Raw genomic sequence first — 24,529 nt, 5'->3', positions numbered from 1 at the left:
AGAAAATAGAACCTTTAGATTGTGTTCTTAATAGCATACAAAGTGAGTTAAATTAGACTGTTAGATAGTAAGGGAATTACCCTTGAACCTTTGGTAACCATGAATCTAAAGCCTGCAGTGGCAATAAGTACATACCAATCGATAATCACCCTGAATGTAAATGGTCTGAATGCACCAATCAAAAGACATAGAGTCACTGAACGGATAAAAATAAAAGACCTGTCTATATACTGCCTACAAGAAACTCACCTCAAACCCAAAGACATACACAGACTGAAAGTAAAGGGATAGAAAAAGATGTTTCATGCAACTAATAGGGAGAAAAAAGCAGGAGTTGCAGTACTTGTATCAGACAAAATAAACTTCAAAACAAACAAAGTAACAAGAGACAAAGAAGGACATTACATAATGGTAAAGGGGTCAGTCCAACAAGAGGATATAACTATTATAAATACCAATGCACCCAACACAGGATCACCTACGTATGTGAAACAAATCCTAACACAATTAAAGGGGGAAATAGAATGCAATGCATTCCTTCTAGGAGACTTCAACACACCACTCACACCAAAGGACAGATCAACCAGACAGAAAATAAGTAAAGAGACACAGGCACTGAACAATGGATTAGAACAGATGGATCTAAAAGACATCTGCAGAATACTCCATCCAAAAGCAGCAGGATACACATTCTTCTCAAGTGCACATGGAACATTTTCAATAATAGATCATACACTAGGCCACAAAAAGAGCCTCAGTAAATTCAAAAAGATTGAAATTGTACCAATCAGCTTCTCAGATAACAAAGGTATGAAACTAGAAATAAATTACACAAAGAAAACACAAAGCCCACAAACACATGGAGGCTTAATAACATGCTCCTAAATAATCAATGGATCAATGACCAAATAAAAACAGAGATCAAGCAATATACGGAGACAAACGACAACAATAATTCAACACTGCAAAATCTGTGGGATGCAGCAAGGCCGTGCTAAGAGGGAAGTATATTACAATACAGCCCTACCTCAGGAAAGAAGAACAATCCCAAATGAACAGTCTAAACTCACTATTAACGAAACTAGAAAAATAAGCACAAATGAGGCCCAAAGTAAGTAGAAGGAGGGACATAATAAAGATTAGAGCAGAAATAAATAAAATCGAGAAGAATAAAACAATAGACAGAATCAATGAAAGCAAGAGCTGGTTCTTTGAGAAAATAAACAAATTAGGTAAACCCCTAGCCAGACTTATCAAGAAAAAAAGAGAATCTACTCACATAAACAGAATCAGAAATGAGAAAGGAAAAATCATGATGGACCTCACAGAAATACAAAGAATTATGAGAAAATACTATGAAAAATTATATGCTAACAAACTGGATAACCTAGAAGAAATGGACAACTTTCTAGAAAAATACAACCTTCCAAGGCTGACCCAGGAAGAAACAGAAAATCTGGATAGACTAATTACCAGCAAGGAAATTGTATTGGTAATCAAAAAATTACCTAAGAACAAAATCCCTAGAACAGATGGTTTCACTGCTGAATTTTATCAAACATTTAGTGAAGCCTTAATAACCAATCCCCCTTAAAGTTTTCCATAAAGTTGAAGAGGACAGAATACTCCCAAACTCATTCTACAAGGCCAGTATCACTCTAATACCAAAACCAGGCAAAGACACCACACACACACACACACAAAAAAAAAAATTACAGACCAATATCCCTGATGAACATAGATGCAAAAATACTCAACAAAATATTAGCAAACCAAATTCAAAAATACATCAAAAAAATCATCCATCATGATCAAGTAGAATTTATTCCAGTGATGCAAGGATGGTACAACATTTGAAAATCCATAAACATCATCCACCACATCAACAAAAAGAAAGACAAAAACCACATGATCATCTCCATAGATGCTGAAAAAGCATTTGACAAAATTCAACATCCATTCATGATAAGAACTCTCAACAAAATGGGTATAGAGGGCAAGTACCTCAATATAATAAAGGCCATTTTATGACAAACTCACAACCAACATTTTACTTAACTGCAAGAAGCTGAAAGCTTTTCCTTTAAGATCAGGAACAGACTAGGATGCCCACTCTCCCCACTTTTATTCAACATAGTTCTGGAGGTCCTCGCCACAGCAATCAGAAAACACAAAGAAATAAAAGGCATCTAGACTGGCAAGGAAGAAGTCAAACTGTCCCTGTTTGCAGATTACATGATATTGTACATAAAAAAACTAAAGAATCCACTCCAAAACTACTAGCTCTAATACCTGAATTCAGCAAAGTTGCAGGATACAAAATTAATACACAGAAGTCTGTTGCATTCCTATACACTAACGATGAACTAACAGAAAGGGAAATCAGGAGAACAATTCCATTCACAATTGCATCAAAAAGAATAAAATACCCAGGAATAAACCTAACCAAGGAAGTGAAAGACCTATACTCTGAAAACTACAAGACACTCATGAGAGAAATTAAAGAAGATACTGATAAATGGAAACACATCCCGTGCTCATGGATAGGAAGAATTAATATTGTCAAAATGGCCTACAGATTCAATGCAATCCCTATCAAAATACCAACAGTATTCTTCAACAAACTAGAGCAAAGAGTTCTAAAATTCATATGGAACCACAAAAGACCCTGAACAGCCAAAGCAATGCTGATCAGGAAGAATAAAGTGGTGGGAATTACACTCCCTGACTTCAAGCTCTACTACAAAGCCACAGTAATCAAAACAATTTGGTACTAGCACAAGAACAGAACAGTAGACCAATGAACAGACTAGAGAGCCCAGATATAAACCGAAGCATGTATGGTCTATTAATATATGATAAAGGAGCCATGGATATACAATGGGGAAATGACAGCCTCTTCAACAGCTGGTGTTGGCAAAACTGGACAGCTACATGGAAGAGAATGAAACTGGATTATTGCTTGACCCCATACACAAAAGCAAACTCAAAATGGATCAAAGACATGAATGTAAGTCATGAAACCATAAAACTCTTAGAAAAAAAACATAGGCAAACATCTCTTGTACATAAAAATGAGAAACTTCATGAAAATTTCTCCCTGAGCAAGGGAAACAAAAGCAAAAATGAACAAGTGGGACTATGTCATGCTGTAAAGCTGCTGTACAGCAAAGGACACCATCAGTAAAACAAAAAGACATCCTACAGTATGGGACAATATATTCATAAATGACAGATCCCATAAGGGGTTGACATCCAAATGATATAAAGAGCTTATGTACCTCAACAAACAAAAAGCAAAGAAGCCAATTAAAAAATGGGCAGAGGATCTGAACAGACACTTCTCCAAAGAAGAAATTCGCATGGCCAACAGGCACATGAAAAGTTGCTCCACATCGTTAATCATCAGAGAAATGCAAATTAAAACCACAATGAGAGATCACCTCACACCAGTTAGGATGGCCAACATCCAAAAGACAAACAACAACAAATGTTGGCAAGGATGTGGAGAAAAGGGAACCCTCCTACACTGCTGGTGGAAATGTAAATTAGTTCAACCATTGTGGAAAGCAGTATGGAGGTTCCTCAGAAAACTCAAAATAGAAATATCATTTGACTCAGGAATTCCACTCCTAGGAATTTACCCTAAGAATGCAGCAGCCCAGTTTGAAAAAGACATATGCACCCCTATGTTTATCGCAGCACTATTTACAATAGCCAAGAAATGGAAGCAACCTAAGTGTCCGTCAGTAGATGAATGGATAAGATGTGGTACATATACACAATGGAATATTATTCAGCCATAAGAAGAAAACAAATCCTACCATTTGCAACAACATGGATGGAGCTAGAGGTTATTATGCTCAGTGAAATAAGTCAGGTGGAGAATGACAAGTATCAAATGATTTCACTCATCTGTGGAGTATAAGAACAAAGAAAAAAACTGAAGGAACAAAACAGCAGCAGACTCACAGAACCCAAGAATGGACTAACAGTTACTAAAGGGAAAGGGACTGGGAAGGATGGGTGATAAGGGAGGGATAAGGGGGGAAAAGGGGCTTTATGATTAGCACACATAATGTAGCGGGGGTTCACAGGGAAGGTAGCATAACACAGAGAAGACAAGCAGTAATTCTATAGCATCTTACTACACTGATGGACAGTGACTGTAATGGGGTATGTGGTATCATTGATAATAGGGGGAGTCTAGTAACCATAATGTTGTTCACGTAATTGCACATTAATGATACCAAAATTAAAAAAAAAAAAAGATCACAGTGTAAGCAGGGTTTGTTCCTCCTGAGATCTCTCTCCTCAGCTTGCAGGTGGCCATTTTCTTGCAGTGTCCTCATGTGGTTGTCCTTCTGTGCATACACCCCTGGTGTCTCTCTGTGTATTCTAGTCTTCTTATAAGGACACAAGTCAGATTGTTTTAGAGCCCACCCTAAAAGGCCTTGCTTCAATTTAATTAATTACTTCTTTAAAGTTTCTGAGAAGATTCAAAGCTATGCTGCCACCATTTCCCCCAGAATCCAGAAAATCAGCTATTTAAATGCCATACCAAAATGTTAAACAACAAAATAGATTAGTATGTTTCCTCTCAGTTCTTTTTAACTATCAAAGCTCAATATAATCTGGTCTTATAAATTAGCTCTCTCTAAGATCTTAATTGTCAGGCCTGGCTAGAAATATGGATAGGCATCCTTAACTTTTTAAATTGCTAGTGGAAGCTAGATCAGCAATTGGTTAGGGGGAGGGTTTTTAAGAATCTCCAGGAAGAGCATAAAGAGCAAAAATAAAGATATTTTAAGAATGCTGTATATTATTAAGTCCTCAAAACAACCTCATTAGTGTCTATTTTCTCAGCTTTACAAATGAGAAAACCAAGTTTTGGCTGATAAAGTAATGGCCTATGTTAATGGATTATAATTTGGGATGTGCTCCTTCATAGTTTTTTCCTCATTCTAAGAGTAAGGGTCACAAAACTCCCAGGGGAGTTTAATAGCATCATCTCTGGAGATGGCATGGGCAAATGCTTAACTCTAAGAATGGTAGCAGTTAATTTCTTGAACTCTCCTTGATTCTCAGAGGAATCCACATTTATAGAGCTCCTTTGTGGATCATGATACCTACTAGATTGTCATGGTCATTTGGCAGGACCAGTAAGATGTAAGGCATCAACACCTTAGAGAAGGCATGGGATTTGGTAGCCTCTTTTTCTATGAGCAATGTTCCTCTAGAAAATAAATTTATTAATAGCTCTGTTTCTAAATGCAAGAATTTTTATACTTCCATGGAGCTTGTTCACAGGAGGAAGAGATACCATTCCATAGCTGTATTTGGCTTGGATCATCTATATTCAAACTAGGTATGCTTATTCAACGTTATTCAAATTCACAAACCATCATCAGGAATGGACTAATGTGCTAAGTGCCTTCTATGTGCCAGCACCATTTTGGGCACTGGGGTAGGTCTAGAGACAGGACACTAAAGATAAATAGGGTGTGTGTCTTCAAACTAATCTAGCACTCTTGTGCATTTTCTCTCCCTTAATCTCCCATTTCAAAAAAAAGCTTTGTTCCCTCTTAAACAAAAGGATTGCTACAGTGGTGTCATTAAGGTGTCTGCCCCTAAAGGAAACCCTCAGCCTTAATTGCCTGGGCCTGTTGATAACCCCGCCCCATACTTTCAAGCTCGCAGATCCACTACTGAGCCTAAATTGAAAACCAGGTATACCAGTGGGTTTTTTTTAAATGCAGCTGTTAAAATGGGGCAACACTTAGTTGGGCTTTGCCAAGTCCAAAACACAGTTTTGTCTGGTATACCAAGGAACACAAAGGCATGTCTTGGAACTAAGGTGTCCCTGAAATGCAGTCAGTTCTCTCTGTATGAACAAGAATGTGTGATGAGACAGTGTACTCCTTGACTGAAACCCATATTCAGAGAAGCTGAGTTATTACTTAGCCTTTGACCATAGCTTTGTTGGAGGTCAGCAGCATGCCAAGACCTGAGGAGCAGAACAAGCTTCCAGAGAAGAATTTTACTAATGTAGAATAAAAATATAGGTTATTTTTCCATATGGTAGAAAGAAAAGAGCTTTAGATTAAGGGTTAGAGGGTTTGAATTTACATCATAGTTTAACAATTTACTGGCCATGAGTTCCCAGGCAACTCAAGCTCTCTGAACCTCATTTTATGGTGTGGGTCTGCACACACACACACACACACACACACACACACACACTGGAGAAGCTGAGCACTGAAGGATGGACTAAGGAAAGAGAAGCCGATGAAAAAGACTAAGAACAGAAAAAAGAGAGACTTACAAGAAGGTAAGGAAGTGGTGAACAGCGCCACTCCTAGGAGGACTGGATGCTGACAGTTGGGGGTGGCTTTTAGGTGTGGGTAGGCATCAGTGAGTGTAGCTAAATTCAGTTTAGTAAAAATTTTTGATTTGTAGAAACTTGGAAGAAATTTCCAAGTTTTGACATCTCAACATCACATTTGAAACATCTCAGAATCAGGTTTAACCATTTGTCTATACTTCTTCCTACCAGTCTTCCAACTTTTGTTGATAGAATTGAGGATTTTTTAAAAGAGCAAGATTAGTTCAGTTTCCTTTAATGCCTTGGAAAAAAGGATATGAGCAGCCAATTTGTAACATAGGTCCCTTCGCAAAATGTGAAGTACGAGATCACTTAGCTTATGGGATAATTCACAGCCCCATTTAATTTGATTCTATGGACCATTAATTTCCCATCCTTATTGACAGTAATAATGACCAAATGATAAATTCAGAGTCTAATACCAGAGTCAAGCTCTGAATAGAGAAATTTTTCTAAAACTCTTTATAAAGTACCTTAGTCAATTTTAGACTCTAATCATATTATAGTCATTTATATATTAGCTTCTGTGATATGTCTCATTAGAAAAAGGGTGATCATAGGACTTACCCTTTAGGAAGTTAACAAAATTTTTTTAAACTCTATTTTAAAAAATAAATTACTGTCTTTATAGCTGAGTCTTTAGACTGGAGTGCTAGATTATTCTAAATTCTGTTGAGGAAAATAGTATAGAATTTAGCCAACATTGTTCATAGCTATTAATCAGAAAATATTTGTATATTACACCTTAATGTCAGGAGCCTTGTTCTGGCCTTTTAGATGACCTTTTATGTGCTTTTAGACCTCATACAAAATTCCCTTTTCACTGAATAACTGAAATAAAACACTGAGCTCTAGTTCTGTTTTCTCCCTTAACAGGATGTGTTATTGAGATTTACTCAATTTGTCAGTTTTGGAAACTCAAGGGAATTTACAGGCATCTGCTTACTTGAGAATTTGCCTTTTACTCATATAATTATTCAAGTTTATTAGTATGAAGATGTTTATTGTAGCATTTTTATAACAGGGAAAAACTGGAAGCAATATAAATGCCCATCAGGAGGGGATTGGTTAAATAAATTGGTTTATTATATACTACATTATACACAGGTAAATATTGATACAATTCTATATGCATTAAAAAACCCAATATTAAATAAAAAAGGCATATTATAGAACAGTAGATGTAGTTTGATCCCATTTAGTGGTAAAATAATAAACTCACATACATACTTAAATATATGGAAAATACATCCTTAATGGTAGTTATATCTGGGGATTGAGGGGAGAAGCAATAGGGTGGGTATATTTTATTTCTTGCTTTATATGATATATATTTTTTGTTTTCCAAGAGACTTGTATTATTTTCAAAGTTGGAAAAGGAAGAAATTTTTTAAATTGTAAAAATCATTCCCTTCACTGTATCCATGTCCACGAGTCAGCCCTTCCACACCAACTCTGGGCTTGGCCATGAAATCTGCTCTTGCCAGTGGGATGGTACAAACATGATGCAAAGACTTGAAAAGAAAAGGGCACATCACAGCTGCCCTCTCTTTTGCTGCTGTTGGGATCCTTGGAACCAATCTCAGGTAAACAGACCCATGCTAGCCTGTTGGATAATGAGAAACACATGACCTAGCACCCTAGCTGTCATCTAGGTGACTGGTGGGCATTTGAGGGAGGCATCCCCACTAGCTGTCCACAGTTGCACAGTGAGGTCTGGCTGAGGCTTGTGCTACCATTTCATTAGCTTATAATTGCCTTTGTTTCTCTTATATATCTTATTCTCTCCCTCTCTCATGATGTTATCTTTCTCTTTCACCTATCCAAATCTCTCTCTTTGTGCAGCTTTCTCTGACTACTCAGGCTTTCCGATGTGTGTCTTTTCTACACTCTTCTATTACTTTTACTTAATACCATATAATTTAGTAGTTCTGTGTGATTCTTTTTCTCCTCAGTATATGTATTTTCTATCTAACTAAAAAATAAGCTCCTTGATTGTAGAGATCATATTTCACATTACTCGCTCTGGCCTTCATTACACTTAGCTCTTGACAGAATTATATGTATAACCATGTCTTCTCCTTCCATCCAGTGTCTTCCAAACACACCGTGTCTGACTGCAGGGCAAGTGTCACCAAGAGCAAAGTACCCCGCTAGCTCAGGAGAAAAGCTAACAAACATAAGCTGCGTTTGTTTCTGCTCTGTAGCTGTGTCATTTCCAGGGAATTATGCATCCTTCATTAAGTAAATAAAAAAATACATAACAGGTTTGTGTGTGTGCATGTGTAGCCTCTTTCAGCCAACATGTATGTGTTCCCAACATGTATGTGTTCCCAACATGTATGTGTATAATACAGTGTTGCACATGTATGTATAAACATGAAAATATGTTAATGATATAATAAAAAGTTTCCATTACAAACAAACACTGTACCTGTTTATATAAATACTGCATATGTATAAAATCTGAAAGGATATACATCCCTCCCCCCAAAACAACCAAACAACACAAAATACTACCTTAAATTTCTGTACATTTGTATAGTGTACTAAGAACCTTGAGCTTATTTGCTTATGTGAAGTAAAATAAAGGATTTCTTTTATACTTGAAAGTTAAACTTAGGTTAAATGAGAGGATTTGTATTTCAAAAGTTTCATTTTACTACTAAACATTTATGTGTTTTCTCTATTTTAAGTATTTTGGCAGACAATGGATTTAGGGATCTTTCTGAAATACAGCCTGTACTTCTTTTGGTTATCAGAGGGATATTGATTTAGACAAAGTGGTATTAGCACAGAGACTGTTGGAAAGGAATAGAGAGCCCTAAAACAAACAAGCTGTGTTTTATCTGGCAACCCCAAGTAGAAGGGATTGACCATAAGTTTATAATCTGTGAAGCTGGTTCATTGTACTGTTCTCCACTTTTGTGTCTGTTTGAAACTTTCCACCATAAAGAAATTTAAAGACATAACTTAAAAAATAGAGATACCTTTCACAAAAGCAATATAAATTGAGATATTGCAGTAATGTGAACCAAGAAATATTAGACCTTTATGGAAAATGTTGTAAGATTTATAGCATTTTTCAGTGTAAATGGAAAGAGAGATACCATTGACACTGAAAATTATTTTAAATGTCAATTCCCCAGGTGGATCTCTAGATTCATTCAGGTCCCATTAGAACCCAACAGGGGCTATTTTTTGGTAGAACTTTGATAAGCTGATTTTAAAATTCATATGCAAATGCAAGGAACCAGGAATAGCTAAGGTTCTCCTGAAAAAGCAGAAACATAACAGACTTATTATAAAGCTACAATAATTAATAGAGTGCTAATGAGGAACTAAAAAGACAGACCAATGGAATAGGACAAAAAGTTGAGACCGAAGCATAAGAGAAGATTGATGACTTCAGCTCTAGTTCTAGCGTGTTAGTCAAAAGGATATATTTTTTAAAAATCATTCAGATAAAATTTGTTATATGTATCTGAAACTCAACTTGGTTATATTAAAGAGTTAAATTTGAAAGTCAAAACTTAAATCTTTTAAAAGACTATTATTATTATATGGACCCATTTCTTTAAAAAGACAGAAAAAGCACTGAACAAAGGTTAAAATTGATACATTTGATATCTACTAATTTATAAAAGCAATCAATAAAAATGAGAAGACAAGTTACAGACTAAGATAAGAAGTATAGCATACTATAATAGATGAATAATTATTTTTCCTTAATAAAATAAATTACTTTTGGCAGTACAACTTTCAGAAGATTTAGTTGACTCTTTTTATCTGTCTGATTCAAGTTAGCTTCCGTGTACCAATAGCCATACCCACTGAACGTGCTGTGCCTCTTTTTGAGACATTCCGTGCCTCTCTTTCTTTTCCAGACTTCATTACAGATACCTTGAGCCTGTCAGGCTTCTACAAGGCAATCAAATTCTTAATTATTTTTACTGATCTATTTTTGACCCACTGAAAGAATCTACTTGGAGCCACTTCCATATATTTATTTGCAGGCTTTTATGAAGAGGTTTTGCCTTGAGGAGGAGACTCAGTCTTAACTGGCATTTAAAGCTAGCATTTCTCAACTATATCATTTACACTTACGCATTAGAAATTGTTGTATCTTTCAATCCTGAACGTTCTGGAATTTGTGGGTTTTCTTTTCCTTTTCAACCCTGCTTGCAGCTAGTGCTTTCCTGAGTTCATCTCTTTCTCGTATTTTAAGTTAAGTGCAGCTAATAGCATGCAAGGCTAGTGACATACTATTTCCCCACCTCCTTGTATAAATCCTCCTTGTATATTTCCAAGTAATTGCAGGCAAATGCAGTTTTACCACTATATTGTATGTATCACCATTTTTCCAGACCTCAGGAACACTTACTTGCCGCTTGATTTCAATACAAGGGTCACATGTTATATATTTGTTCTGGAATAACCTACTCCTGGTACCAGTTTCTGTACTGGCTTTTCCTCAGTCAGGCTGCTATAACACTTCCAAAATTTTAGTGCCTTACTACAATAGAGATTTATTTCTAAAGATTTATTCTCATGTTAGCTACAAGTTGCCTGCAGTTCTGAGGCTCCATTAAATATGCCTTATTCTGTGTTCCAGGCTGAGGAGCAGCCCTGTCTCGGCCTTAGATCAGAGGGAGAAGTGAAAATGCTGCACCATGAAATATCTCTTAAATCCTCTTTCCAGACATGTGTGATAACTGTCAATTACATTTCATTGGTCAGAGCAATTCATATGACCAGACCCAGTGTTTGCATGGTAGGGAAGTAATTTGTCTCTAAGGGTGTCTATATAAGTCACCAGGCCCAGGGACAGGGATGTACAGTTCCACCTATTGGGAGGGGATAGACATGTTGAGAATGACAGTACCATCTGCACATCCGCTTCAGATCTATTCTCCAAAGCAGAGTTTTTCAAAGTGCTCAGTTCTTAGATGAAGATAAACATGCAGAAGTTATCAACATATAAGTGAGTAGGAATAAGAGCACCCAGGGAGAGTACCAGAGAGTACTAGAAACCTCCTGGGAGAGTGTCTACAACGGAGATTGAGAATGAGCTGTCAGAGGTAGGGGAGACAAATAGGAAATAACGTGTCCTGGACCCTTGTTACAGAACTATTTCTGCTCCAAAAATTACAAGTTTATATTTTAAAGACAGCCTGAATGCAAGTGCTTAAATCTATTCAGTTTGTACCATTACAAGACTCAACTTCCAAATGGCACAAGAGATTTAAAATTAATATATGCTTATTTGTTCTTACAGAGATTTGCCACAGTATGGGCAGAAGCAGTGGCAGTCCTATTTTGGAAGAACTTTTGATGTTTACACCAAACTCTGGAAGTTCCAGCAGCAACATCGGTAAAGGAATTTTATAGTTAAAGGAGAGTGAAGGTCCATTTTATGTTAGACTCAGTTTTGGCCTTTATTACCTCAATACTTTTCATCTTGTGTTTTATTTTAATGTATTTCATCTTCATGACCCAAGTGAAAACAAATTGAATTCTTTTCTATTTATTTAAGGTTTTAAAATGTAATGTTCTTATCTGATTTTTAGAGATGACATTATATCTGAAATGGTTCAGATTAACTCTCACATAAGCAGGCTGTCGTGGTTTTATTCTAAAATAGGTGTTTATTGGCCAAAGCTATGGGATTGGGTGAGGGTGGGGGGCTATTTCTTTTATTTAATAAATTCTTTTTTAATTTAATTGAATGATGTTGAAATAGCATGAAAAAATCATGAATTTGAATTCTTGAGTTCAAAATTTCATGCTGAATTGGGTGGCATTTCATCCTATTATATTTACAGAGTTGGTTACTTTTGAAATTTATAGTCTCTTATTTCTATTTTCTTATCTCCCATATAAAACAGACAAGTCTTGGATAATCGGTATGGCTTAAAGCGGTGGCAAATAGGGGAAATTGCATCTAAGATTGGGCAGCTATACTACCATTATTAGTAAGTGAATTGCATGTGGAAAAAATAAAGCATTGTTCTGATGTAAACACAGCATGCAGAAGTATGCATGGTATACTTACTTGGAGGAAGAACCAAGGAGTTACAAATGAAACCCAAATAGTTCACATCAGATTGATCAAGACAGCATTATGAAATGACCTTCCATAGTCAAGGTAACATTATTCACTTTAAAGACTCACCTTCCAAACAGTCCATTTGGTCAGACTCATTTATAATAATGACAATTTAAAAAAATACCTTAAAGTTGTTTTTATTTAAAGGAGTATGATCCTGGTTTGATAAATGCTAAATGAATTTATGTTTCTTAATGGTTTCACATAAATCTTGATACTATACAGAAACATATTATAACTTGTATGTTTGAATGAGTGGTTTTCAGGAGAATACTTTAAAACTCATACTTCTAGGGTGTCTAAAAGGTTAGATGAAATAGAGGTTATTTTGATTATATCTTTAAAGCAATAATATCTGTATAGTCCTACCCATGAGTGAAGGAAAGAAGAAAAACCTTTTTAGGAATTTAAGTGTCATTATCATGAAGTAATATCAGGTATACCATAAAAAGGCTTGGACCATTTGTAGTTTAATAGGCCAGAAAATCCCTTCCTCTTCCTGTCTTTTGGCATGCTACCCAAAATTCCCACCATTAAAATCACTCTCTTAGTTAGAATATTTTCTTAAGAAGTCTTAGTGCTTGACATTAAGAAATTTTAAACAGAGAACCTAATTCATTAGCATCCTCTGAAGACTAATAAGACTCACATCTCTGAGTCCTGTGAGAAAAAACTGAAGAAATGAGCCATAAAGCAAGTGACTATGTATGGATTTAGGGAACATCATGAATGGTCTGGTCCTGGGTGGAAGATTTGACTGAGTGGGTTTGGAGAGTCCCTTTGAAGAATGAGAATAATGTGTACTTTGGGTTGCCATCAAAAAAGACTTGGGAACAGTGGAAAGGTATTTTTTTAAATTGTCATTATTATTATTTTTACACATTTAAAGGGTGATATTATTATTTACTTTACTGATTGAGATTTAGGATAGTCATTCCCATCCCCTCATAGAGGAATAATGGAATAAGTATTTGTCATGGTGAAGTTTGAGACATTGTCAAACTGAAAGATTTTTTTTCTCACAGCCTACGCACATCTGAGACCAGCTATCTGAACGAGGCTTTCTCCTTCTATTCTGCAATCAGACAGAGATCATATTATTCTCAAGTCAATAAAGAAGACAGGTATGCACCTACTATGTTTGTAGGAAGAGAAAGGGAAAAAACAATTTTTAGTCTGTGTGGAAATTATGGAGAAAAGCACATATTTGTTTATGACTTACTCGTTAATGGGCTTTGTTGAGTGCCTGGTATGTACTAGGCTTTCTTAAGCACGCAGAAATATATTACCTAAAACCAGTCAATATAATAGATGTTGTAACAGGTATCACAATACTAGGGTAGTTTCAAAGCACAAAGGAAGGGGGATTATCTTTTTATGAGAGATTGGGCCACACAGAGTTTCCTAGAAAAGAAACAGCTCCAAAGTGAGGCTTAGCTGGTAATCTTTGTTCTTTCATAGCCTGTGTAATCTTCATTCATATACATTTAAAAGTCTGTTAACAGCTGTCATGTAGGACTAAAGAAAAGGTTGTTAGTGCTGTTTGAATTTTCTTTTATAAATCCAATACTGTTTTAGTTAGGTAGTTCCACTGTTAGAAAAATCCTGGGGAATCCACTCATTCCAAGTAGTAACCTGTTGAGCACTTACTATTTTTCTGGCAGTGAGGTAGAAGCATGGGTGGGAGAAGAAAAAAAAAAAGAACGTGTATAGGTGTGTTATGTTTCTTTCAGATGATCTTCTTATGGGAATTCCATTTTTGGGGTGTAGTAGATTATGCTGCTATTAATTCCAGATGAGGATGAAATTATTGAAGAGACCAGCGATCTGCCAGAGAATCTTTGTTGCTAGCATTCCAAGAACTGTTGGAAAAGAAAGTTCACACATAGAAGATCTGAATGTTCTCTCTGCTCCCAGCAATGGAACTCACAGTTACATAGAGAAAAGATTATATTCTCTTACCACAGAAGAAAACATAGTTTTGACATATTTTTCTAGAGAATGCTTGGTGTTTGGCTATCTCAAGCTTTCTAGCTAAACAGCAGTGCTTTTTGGAAAGCCTCACTCTTGTAAATCCCCTTCATTCCCTTGCAGATCTTGTTCAAACTTGTCTAGAGGAATTTGCTTGTTACAAGTCAAGTGTGTAGAAGCTGAGTTCTGCATTTTTTCCTGAAGTCTTTTTGTCATCGCATTACTTCATTCTATCAGAAGTTCCATCAGTTACTTTTCTTCAGATTTTTTTGTGGTTTGCTTCATATATTTTTGCTACAGATAGATTTCCTCCAAAGCTTTGTTTTGGCATTCATGTTGTATGGTTTGCCTTTTTGAGATAAATTGTATCTCTAAAAATATTCAAAAGGACTATGTAACATTTTATCAGTATGAAAAATACATATAAGCAAAGACCTGTTCTAAGCAATAGTAAAATACCTCATATAATTCAATTTTCTGCATTTCCTAATTTCCCAAAAGGGAAATTGGCCCTGAGCCCCCTTTGCTTAAAATCAGTGGTTTGATTTATTAAAATCATTTCCTATCCTAATAGCAACCACCACATATGAATGGTTTTCCTGTGCTGCCTCCTAGAGCAGGGCAGATGAACAGAGGCAGGATTATTTGAACCAGCAGGACAAAAATCTGTTGCCTTATAGGCCACTAATTAAAATTAAAGGAATATCCAGTGTGTGGAGGCTTGACCTTGTTCCCTGTATGCTAGGAAAGACTTTGTCCAGTTGGTAGGTTGTTTCTTAGTTCACACAGGGCAAGAGGGCAAGTCAAGGTAATAGTTGGTGACAGCTGCTAAAATCAACAGGTGCTAGATTAAAATTAAGAAAGTAAGTATTCCACAATTCCACAGTTGCTTTCAAAGACAAACAGCTCTCCTCAAAGGGTAAGTTCTCTCTGTGTCTCAGTAGCTAAGGATTGTATCAGAGCCAGGAAGAATGGTACGTTCCAGCAATCCCAGGGTGGCTGCCTATCACTAAGCACAGACAACTCTCAGAATGTCTCGTTTTACAGGCCCACCCTGTTGAGTAGAGGAGATGTTACCACATAATCACTTGTCCTAAGAGCTGAAAACTCTGTTGCAAATAGCTGAGGCTGAACCTGGTCAGTTAGATATGGAGAAAGTGAAGTTTCTGAGGACACAGAGGTTGGGGGTATAGGTTGGCCACCTGGAGAAACAGTTTCTCAGGCAAATGAATAAGGAGTTGGTGTCTTACAAAGTGGAGGCCTTGCAGGCTGGACAAGGCTCCAGTTCTGGAATGCCAGAAGATCTTTGTTAAGGAAATCATGATGTTAACTTTAGTGGTGACAGTATTGAAGTTTTTTTATAGTGGGGAATGTGACTCTGAACTTTGAGGACCTAGGTACTTCTAGTAGTGGTGTTTATAAGGACTTCATAGGGACCTTTCCATGGGGTTCACAGGATGGTGTTTTCTTCTGCAGTTTGCTGTGGAGTCAGGCTGTAGGCTATGGCCTGTGGTTCAGGTTTTCCGGCTTCATTGGGGTAGCCTCTCATGTATGTAAATGGATAGCACTAACTTATTTCACCTGCACTTCACTACACTTCAGCACAACAGTTTCCAAAACAGAACGCATCCACCTACTTCTGTATGTTTATTTAGTACAGAGGTCAGCAAACTGTGGCCTGTTATTTGTTCTATCTAGTAGCTTAGAATAGCTTTTACATTTTTAATGTTGGTGAAAATAGAAGAGATAAATATGCTGCAGACACCACATGTGGTCCACAAAGCCCGACATGTTTCCTGTCCAGCCACTTACAGAAAGTTTTCCAATCCCTGGTTCAATATCTGTGCATGTAATCTATATTACATAGTTGTATAACCTGTGATAGAGATTCATAGTGCCTATTTTATTTTTATCAGTTAGAGCAATTGTTTTATTAATATTTTAAGTATGAATTGGCAGCATCCTCCTACAAATTTTCCTTGTTTTGAATTCCCCTTCTGGCAGTGTAGCAGGCTAGATAATCTAAAATACTGATCCCAAAGCACCTAGAAATGCTGGATAAAATAGAGCCACCATCCTTTTAAAGGAAAGCTTAGCTGTCAAGAAAGTAAGGGAAATCCCCAGGTCATCAATCTGTGACCAGTGCTGTGACAGCTTTGCAAGGGGGTGTTTGTTTTTTGCGACAAAAAAGAACAAAGGATTTCTTCAGGAGGAGGAAAACTGAGCTAGAATACCAACAATGTAACATAATAAAGCAAAAAGCTTATTTTCAGTGAGAGATTGGAAAATGTCCAATACCATATCTAATGATTTGTATATCAAGGACAAAAAATTATAAGAATATTTGTGTAACAGAGTTAAAAATCTGTTGTAATATGCATAAAACTACAATAGGCAAATGCATGTAATTTTCAAGCTTATATGAGACATTTGTGTTACTGACTTATACTTGCCACAGCAGGTTTCAATAATTTTTCAAGTATATGTTGTCTAACCATGGGTGCAATTCCATTGAAAATTAAGAATGAAATCAATTTTTTTAAAAATCAATAGATTTGTCAGTTAGTAGACACATTTCTAAATAACTCATGGGTCAAAGAGCAATTAAAAAAATTTTTATTATGGAAAATGTCAACCATACTTGAAATTTTACAGATGGTCCCTAACTTAACAAATGACTTACAGATGGTTCAACTTAAAATTTTTTTATTTTACAATGGTGCAAAAGCAATACACATTCAGTAAAACTGCACTTCACTTTTGGATTTTGATGTTTTCTTGGGCTAGTGATACACAATACAGTCAGTACTCTTGTGATGCTGGGCAGCAGCAGTTAATGGCAGCTCCTCGTCAGCCATATGATCACAAGGGTAAACAGCCCATACACTTAAAATCACTCTCTACCCATATGGCCATTCTGTTTTTCTCTTTCAGTATAGTACTCAATATATTAAATAAGATGTTCAACACTGTCTTATAAACAGGCTTTATGTTAGACGATGTTGCCCAACTATTGGCTAACATAAGTGTAGGCTCTGCTAAGCTATGATGTGTGGTAGGTTAGGTGTATTAAATGCATTTCATTTTCTGGTGTTTTCAATTTATGATTAGTTTATCGGGTCTTAACCCCATCATTAGTCAAGGAAGATCTGTACTGTTGTTAAGTTTATTATATTTGTAATGTAGGATGCGGAAAGCAGGAAGTGGAAATTTGGAAATATCAGGTTTGGATTGATAAGGGATAAATATAAAGGCCAGGTATGAATAGATGTGATACTAATACTAAATAGCCTTTGATAAGTTAAGGATTGTATTCCTATTCCCATCAACCACTAAAAGAACAGTAATGAAGAGGTATTAGTAAGAAGTGATAGAGGCTATAAAATGGGACACTAAAATATATTTGATTAACTGAGAAGCAAGCAAGAAAGGAGCACTAGAAGAACACGGACACTGAAGGGGCAAATAGAAAAAGCAAGGTGGGAGACACAGACCCAGCCAAAGCCACAAGAGGATAAATGCAAATGGTCCAAACACATGAGTATTATAAGGGGCAGAGATTGTCAAAATGGATAGAAAAGCAAGACCTACTGTATGCTGTGTACAAAAAATGCATTAAAATAAAAGACACAGGTGCTCGAAAGTAGAGGGATTGAAAAAGAGCATACAAACAGTAACCATAAGATAACTGGCTTGATTATATTAATATCAGAAAATAAGATTTCAAAATAAAGAATTTCTTCCTGGAATTCTGTCTTCTCTTATTTTCCTGCCTGCTGTCTTCTGTTCTTCCTGTCTTCATTTAAACATTACTCTCTTTAGGAAGACTTCTCTTACCCAAGATCTAGTCCTTTGGACTCAAAAAGCATCCTTTATTTCTCCTACCATTATATTAGTACACTGTGTTTTAGGTATTTATCTGTCTTCCCTACATTTTTACATACCTTTCTGTCTGTATGATCTGTTGAAGAAGGGACTGTATGTATTGATTTTTTTTTAACAACCATTCTACTTCTAGCACTTAGAATAGTGCCTGATGTATCTAAGTTCTCAGTAGATACTTGTTGAGTGAGTGAATATATGAATGAACAATGTGTTAAGAGTGTGGTTTATATACAGAAATGTTTGTAACTGTGAAAAATGGGATCAAAAGAGTTTTAAAGATAGCAGAAAGTTGGAAAAATCAAAAAGTACATTTTCTTTTTAATCTAATGTTATTTTCCATTTATCTACCATAGACCTGAGTTGGTAGTTAAGAAGCTACGGTACTATGCAAGATTTATAGTAGTTTGTCTTCTTCTCAACAAAATGGATGTTGTAAAGGATCTGGTGAAGGTAAATATACTTTAAAGTAATCAAAATCCTAATCTCTAATTGTGTATGGATAACTTTGTTTTTAAAAAATAGATTTAAGGTTAAAATAATTTTATATATTTATATATGTGAATTATAACAACATTCAAAGTATGGTAACTTCTGACAACAGTAAGAATAAAAAAAAATTTTCAACTCTCTTCATATTTTAAACACACTAATTGGAGGTAAATATCTTAATTCCTTGCTTTTGTCCCTTCAGCATGTTTCACATTTCACCATGCATTAATGGATGATTTAGAAATGCAAACAATAGTTAAAGTATTTACTTTAAGAAAAAATAGCTGAAAGGTTAAGTTAAGAAAAAGCATATACTGTTTTACAAAGGTATTGTGAATGAGTTTTGATTTTTCCATCCCCTTAGTATGTCTTTATCAATCTGTACATCATTAACTCAAGTAATTAAGAGTTAACTGCATTCAGGAGTCACTTAATATCTATAATTTTTACATACTATATTCTGGTTGTACTATATGTTCAGTTAGTGGTCTCAAAAGCATATGTCTTACACAGAGGCACTGAACAACACGCTAGAACAGATGGACCTAATAGACATCTACAGAACTCTATATCCAAAAGTAACAGGATACACATTCTTCTCACGTGCACATGGAACATTCTCCAGAATAGACCACATACTAGGCCACAAAAAGAACCTCAGTAAATTCCAAAAGATTGAAATCCTACCAACCAACTTTTCAGACCACAAAGGTATAAAACTAGAAATAAATTGTACAAAGAAAGCAAAAAGGCTCACAAACACATGGAGGCTTAACAACATGCTCCTAAATAATCAATGGATCAATGACCAAATTAAAATAGATCAACCAATATATGGAAACAAATGACAACAATAACACAAAGCCCAAACTTCTGTGGGACGCAGCAAAAGCAGTCTTAAGAGGAAAGTATATAGCAATCCAGGCATATTTAAAGAAGGAAGAACAATCCCAAATGAATAGTCTAATGTTACAATTATTGAAATTGTAAAAAGAAGAACAAATGAGGCCTAAGGTCAGCAGACGGAGAGACATAATAAAGATCAGAGAAGAAATAAATAAAATTGAGAAGAATAAAACAATAGAAAAAAATCAATGAAACCAAGAGCTGGTTCTTTGAGAAAATAAACAAAATAGATAAGCCTCTAGCCAGACTTATTAAGAGAAAAAGAGAGTCAACACACATCAACAGAATCAGAAACGAGAAAGGAAAAATGACGACGGACCCCACAGAAATACAAAGAATTATTAGAGAATACTATAAAACCTATATGCTAACAAGCTGGAAAACCTAGGAGAAATGGACAAATTTTTAGCAAAATACAACCTTCCAAGACTGACCCAGAAAGAAATAGAAAATCTAAACAGACCAATTACCAGCAACGAAATTGAATCGGTAATCAAAAAACTACCCAAGAACAAAACCACTGGGCCAGATGGATTTACCTCGGAATTTTATCAGACATACAGAGAAGACATAATACCCATTCTCCTTAAAATTTTCCAAAAAATAGAAGAGGAGGGAATACTCCCAAACTCATTCTATGAAGCCAACATCACCCTAATACCAAAACCAGGCAAAGACCCCACCAAAAAAGAAAACTACAGACCAATATCCCTGATGAACGTAGATGCAAAAATACTCAACAAAATATTAGCAAACCAAATTCAAAAATACATCAAAAGGATCATACACCATGACCAAGTGGGATTCATCCCAGGGATGCAAGGATGGTACAACATTCGAAAATCCATCATCATCATCCACCACATCAACAAAAAGAAGGACAAAAACCACATGATCATCTCCATAGATGCTGAAAAAGCATTCGACAAAATTCAACATCCATTCATGATAAAAACTCTCAACAAAATGGGCATAGAGGGCAAGTACCTCAACATAATAAAGGCTATATATGATAAACCCACAGCTAACATCATACTGAACAGCGAGAGGCTAAAAGCTTTTCCCCTGAGATCAGGAACAAGACAGGGAGGCCCACTCTCCCCACTATTATTCAACATGGTACTGGAGGTCCTAGCCACGGCAATCAGACAAAACAAATAAATACAAGGAATCCAGATTGGTAAAGAAGAAGTCAAACTGTCACTATTTGCAGATAACATGATATTGTACATAAAAAACCCTAAAGACTCCACTGCAAAACTATTAGAACTAATATCGGAATTCAGCAAAGTTGCAGGATACAAAATTAACACACAGAAATCTGTAGCTTTCCTATACACTAACAATGAACTAATAGAAAGAGAAATCAGGAAAACAATTCCATTCACAATTGCATCAAAAAGAATAAAATACCTAGGAATAAACCTAACCAAGGAAGTGAAAGACCTATACCCTGAAAACTACAAGACACTCTTAAGAGAAACTAAAGAGGTCACTAACAAATGGAAACTCATCCCATGCTCCTGGCTAGGAAGAATTAATATCATCAAAATGGCCATCCTGCCCAAAGCAATATACAGATTTGATGCAATCCCTATCAAATTACCAACAGCATTCTTCAATGAAGTGGAACAAATAGTTCAAAAATTCATATGGAACAGTCAAAGACCCCGAATAGCCAAGGCAATCCTGAGAAGGAAGAATAAAGTCAGGGGGGATCTCGCTCACCAACTTCAAGCTCTACTACAAAGCCACAGTAATCAAACATATATGGCCAATTGATATTTGATAAAGGAGCCATGGACATAGAATGGGGAAATGACAGCCTCTTCAACAGATGGTGCTGGCAAAACTGGACAGCTACATGTAGGAGAATGAAACTGGATCACTGTCTAACCCCATACACAAAAGTAAACTCCAAATGGATCAAAGACCTGAATGTAAGTCATGAAACCATAAAACTCTTAGAAAAAAACATAGGCAAAAATTTCATGGACATAAACATGAGTGACTTCTTCATGAACATATCTCCCCGGGCAAGGGAAACAAAGGCAAAAATGAACAAGTGGGACTATATCAAGCTAAAAAGCTTCTGTACAGCAAAGGATACCATCAATAGAACAAAAAGGTACCCTACAGTATGGGAGAACATATTCATAAATGACAGATCCAATAAAGGATTGACATCCAAAATATATGAAGAGCTCACGCACCTCAACAAACAAAAAGCAAATAGTCCAATTAAAAAATGGGCAGAGGAGCTGAATCGACAGTTCTATAAAGAAGAAATCCAGATGGCCAACAGGCACATGAAAAGATGCTCCACATCGCTTGTCATCAGAGAAATGCAAATTAAAACCACAATGAGATATCACCTCACACCACTAAGGATCGCCATCATCGAAAAGACAAACAACAACAAATGTTGGCGAGGTTGTGGAGAAAGGGGAACCCTCTTACACTGCTGGTGGGAATGTAAATTAGTTCAACCATTGTGGAAAGCAGTATGGAGGTTCCTCAGAATGCTCAAAATAGAAATACCATTTGACCCAGGAATTCCACTTCTAAGAATTTACCCTAAGAATGCAGCACTCCAGTTTGAAAAAGACAGATGCACCCCTATGTTTATCACTGCACTGTTTACAATAGCCAAGATATGGAAGCAACCTAAGTGTCCATTAGTAGATGAATGGGTAAAGAAGAGGTGGTACATATACACAATGGAATATTACACAGTCATAAGAAAAAAACAGATCCTACCATTCGCAACAACATGGATGGAGCTAGAGGGTATTATGCTCAGTGAAATAAGCCAAGTGGAGAAGGACAAGTACCAAATGATTTCACTCATATGTGGAGTATAAGAACAAAGGAAAACTGAAGGAACAAAACAGCAGCAGAATCACAGAACCCAAGAATGGACTAATAGTTACCAAAGGGAAAGGGACTGGGGAGGATGGGTGGGAAGGGAGGGATAAGGGCAGGAAGTAAAGAAAGGGGGCATTACAATTAGCATGTATAGTGCGTGGGGGACACGGGGAGGGCTGCACAACACAGAGAAGACAAGTAGTGATTTTACAGCATCTTACTACGCAGATGGATAGTGACTGTGAAGGAGTATGTGGGGGGCACTTGGTGAAGGGGGGAACCTAGTAAACATAATGTTCTTTCTGTAATTGTAGATTAATGATACCAAAATTAAAAAAAAAAGAAGGAAAAGAAAGCATATGTCTTAGTCTAAGTATATGTTATCTACAAAAGGTCCATTAAAATAAAAAGGCACAGGTAGTATTTTTATGTATTTTTTTCTTTAAACATTTTCCTTTGTGATATTTTAAAATCAGGAATTGTCAGATGAAATTGAAGATTATACTCACCGCTTTAATACTGAAGATCAAGTGGAATGGAATCTAGTACTTCAAGAAGTAGCAGCTTTCATTGAGGTCAGTGTTTGACAAGAAAAGTCATAATTATGGATGAGTAAATGCCAATGTGGTAGACATTTTTATTGTATGTATATGTCAAGAAGAATGAATAACATTATATCGACATTTGTCTTGGCCATCAGCTACTTCATGCTTTTTTCTCCAGGCGGACCCTGTAATGGTATTAAATGATGATAATACCATTGTTATCACATCTAATCGCCTTACTGAAACAGGAGCCCCATTGCTGGAACAGGGCATGATTGTGGGACAGTTGTCTCTGGCTGATGCACTCATTATTGGTAATTGTAATAACCAGGTAAAGAATTGTGAAGAAATTATGCTTAAAATTTCTTTGAAAAATAGTGCTTTTGATTATTGCAGAATTACTATTTCCTTGTAAATATCCTGACATCCACTTGTGAGGAAATGGTTAATTAAATTATGCTGTGTCCATATATGAACTAGATTACAGACATTTAGAAAGAATTTTTAATCACAAAGAAACAAAGTCATAATATAGTAAGTGAAAATAAATGTGTTATGAAACAATAGAGAATTATTTCATAAATGTTAAAAGGCCTATATACATATATGTACAGGAAAAAAACTAAAGAAATTTACCAATATTATAAAATACTTATCACTGAATAGCAGAATTATAGGTGATTTTAATTTTCTTTTTTACAACTTTCTAAATCTGAATATTACTTTTATAATCAGGCAAAAGGAGGGAGGAGTTATTTTTAAATATATTTGTTAAAAGCAAATTTCAAATCTTTTTTTCATGACAATATTCCCATGATGATGTTGATGACTCATGTTTTAATGTCCTAGAAATTACTGTAAATTGTGGGATATTGGAAAGTCACCAGTGAATACATTTTTCTATCTGCATTATTTATACAAGTTTCAATTTTGAACGCATCCCTTACACCTGTCATTTTTGTTGCTGTTAACTTTTTCTAGTACTTACCCAATTTTGCTTTTATAGTCATTAATTTGAAGATTTCTCTATTACAACCTTTTAATTTAATTTAAATGAAAACATTGCCTGCCCAAAGTTCTATAGAAATATTATTCAGAATAGAAAAGGATGCAGTCTTAAATGTTGTATAGTACCAAAATGTAACAAAGAGCTTATAAAATATGTCCACAGCCGTATTTCAGCCTGGCTATTTTGTCAATAGTTAGTGTGTTCTACAGGACCTATGTTTACATGACTACTCTTATTTGTTTTTAAAAATACTTGAGGGAATTGATGGATTGATAAAAGCATGTGTAGATGGAGAGATATGTGATAAAGTAAATAAAGAAAAATGTTAATGTTATAGGACCTACATGATGAGCATATGGGTG

General features: G+C 35.8%; 1 protein-coding gene across 4 annotated transcripts in view; it reads left to right on the top strand.

The window, feature by feature from the left end:
- The window catches only part of SCAI (suppressor of cancer cell invasion), a 138,177-nt gene that overhangs the window by 71,440 nt on the left and 42,208 nt on the right, over nt 1–24,529 (top strand). For 3 of the 4 annotated variants that reach the window (XR_008996634.1, XR_005030579.2, XM_036913958.2), the window contains exons 4-9: nt 11,664–11,759; nt 12,274–12,360; nt 13,520–13,618; nt 18,704–18,800; nt 23,090–23,188; nt 23,337–23,489. Coding sequence is in view for 2 of the 4 variants with exons in the window: in XM_036913958.2 (XP_036769853.1) it covers nt 11,664–11,759; nt 12,274–12,360; nt 13,520–13,618; nt 18,704–18,800; nt 23,090–23,188; nt 23,337–23,489 (631 nt within the window). In the remaining 2 variants the exon portion in view is untranslated. The remainder of the gene's footprint in view (nt 1–11,663; nt 11,760–12,273; nt 12,361–13,519; nt 13,619–18,703; nt 18,801–23,089; nt 23,189–23,336; nt 23,490–24,529) is intronic. The other variant, XM_057499024.1, reaches the window with a different exon arrangement.

Source organism: Manis pentadactyla, chromosome 3 (assembly GCF_030020395.1).
Source record: "Manis pentadactyla isolate mManPen7 chromosome 3, mManPen7.hap1, whole genome shotgun sequence".
Lineage (NCBI taxonomy): Eukaryota > Metazoa > Chordata > Mammalia > Pholidota > Manidae > Manis > Manis pentadactyla.
This window is presented reverse-complemented; position numbering and strand designations above follow the sequence as displayed.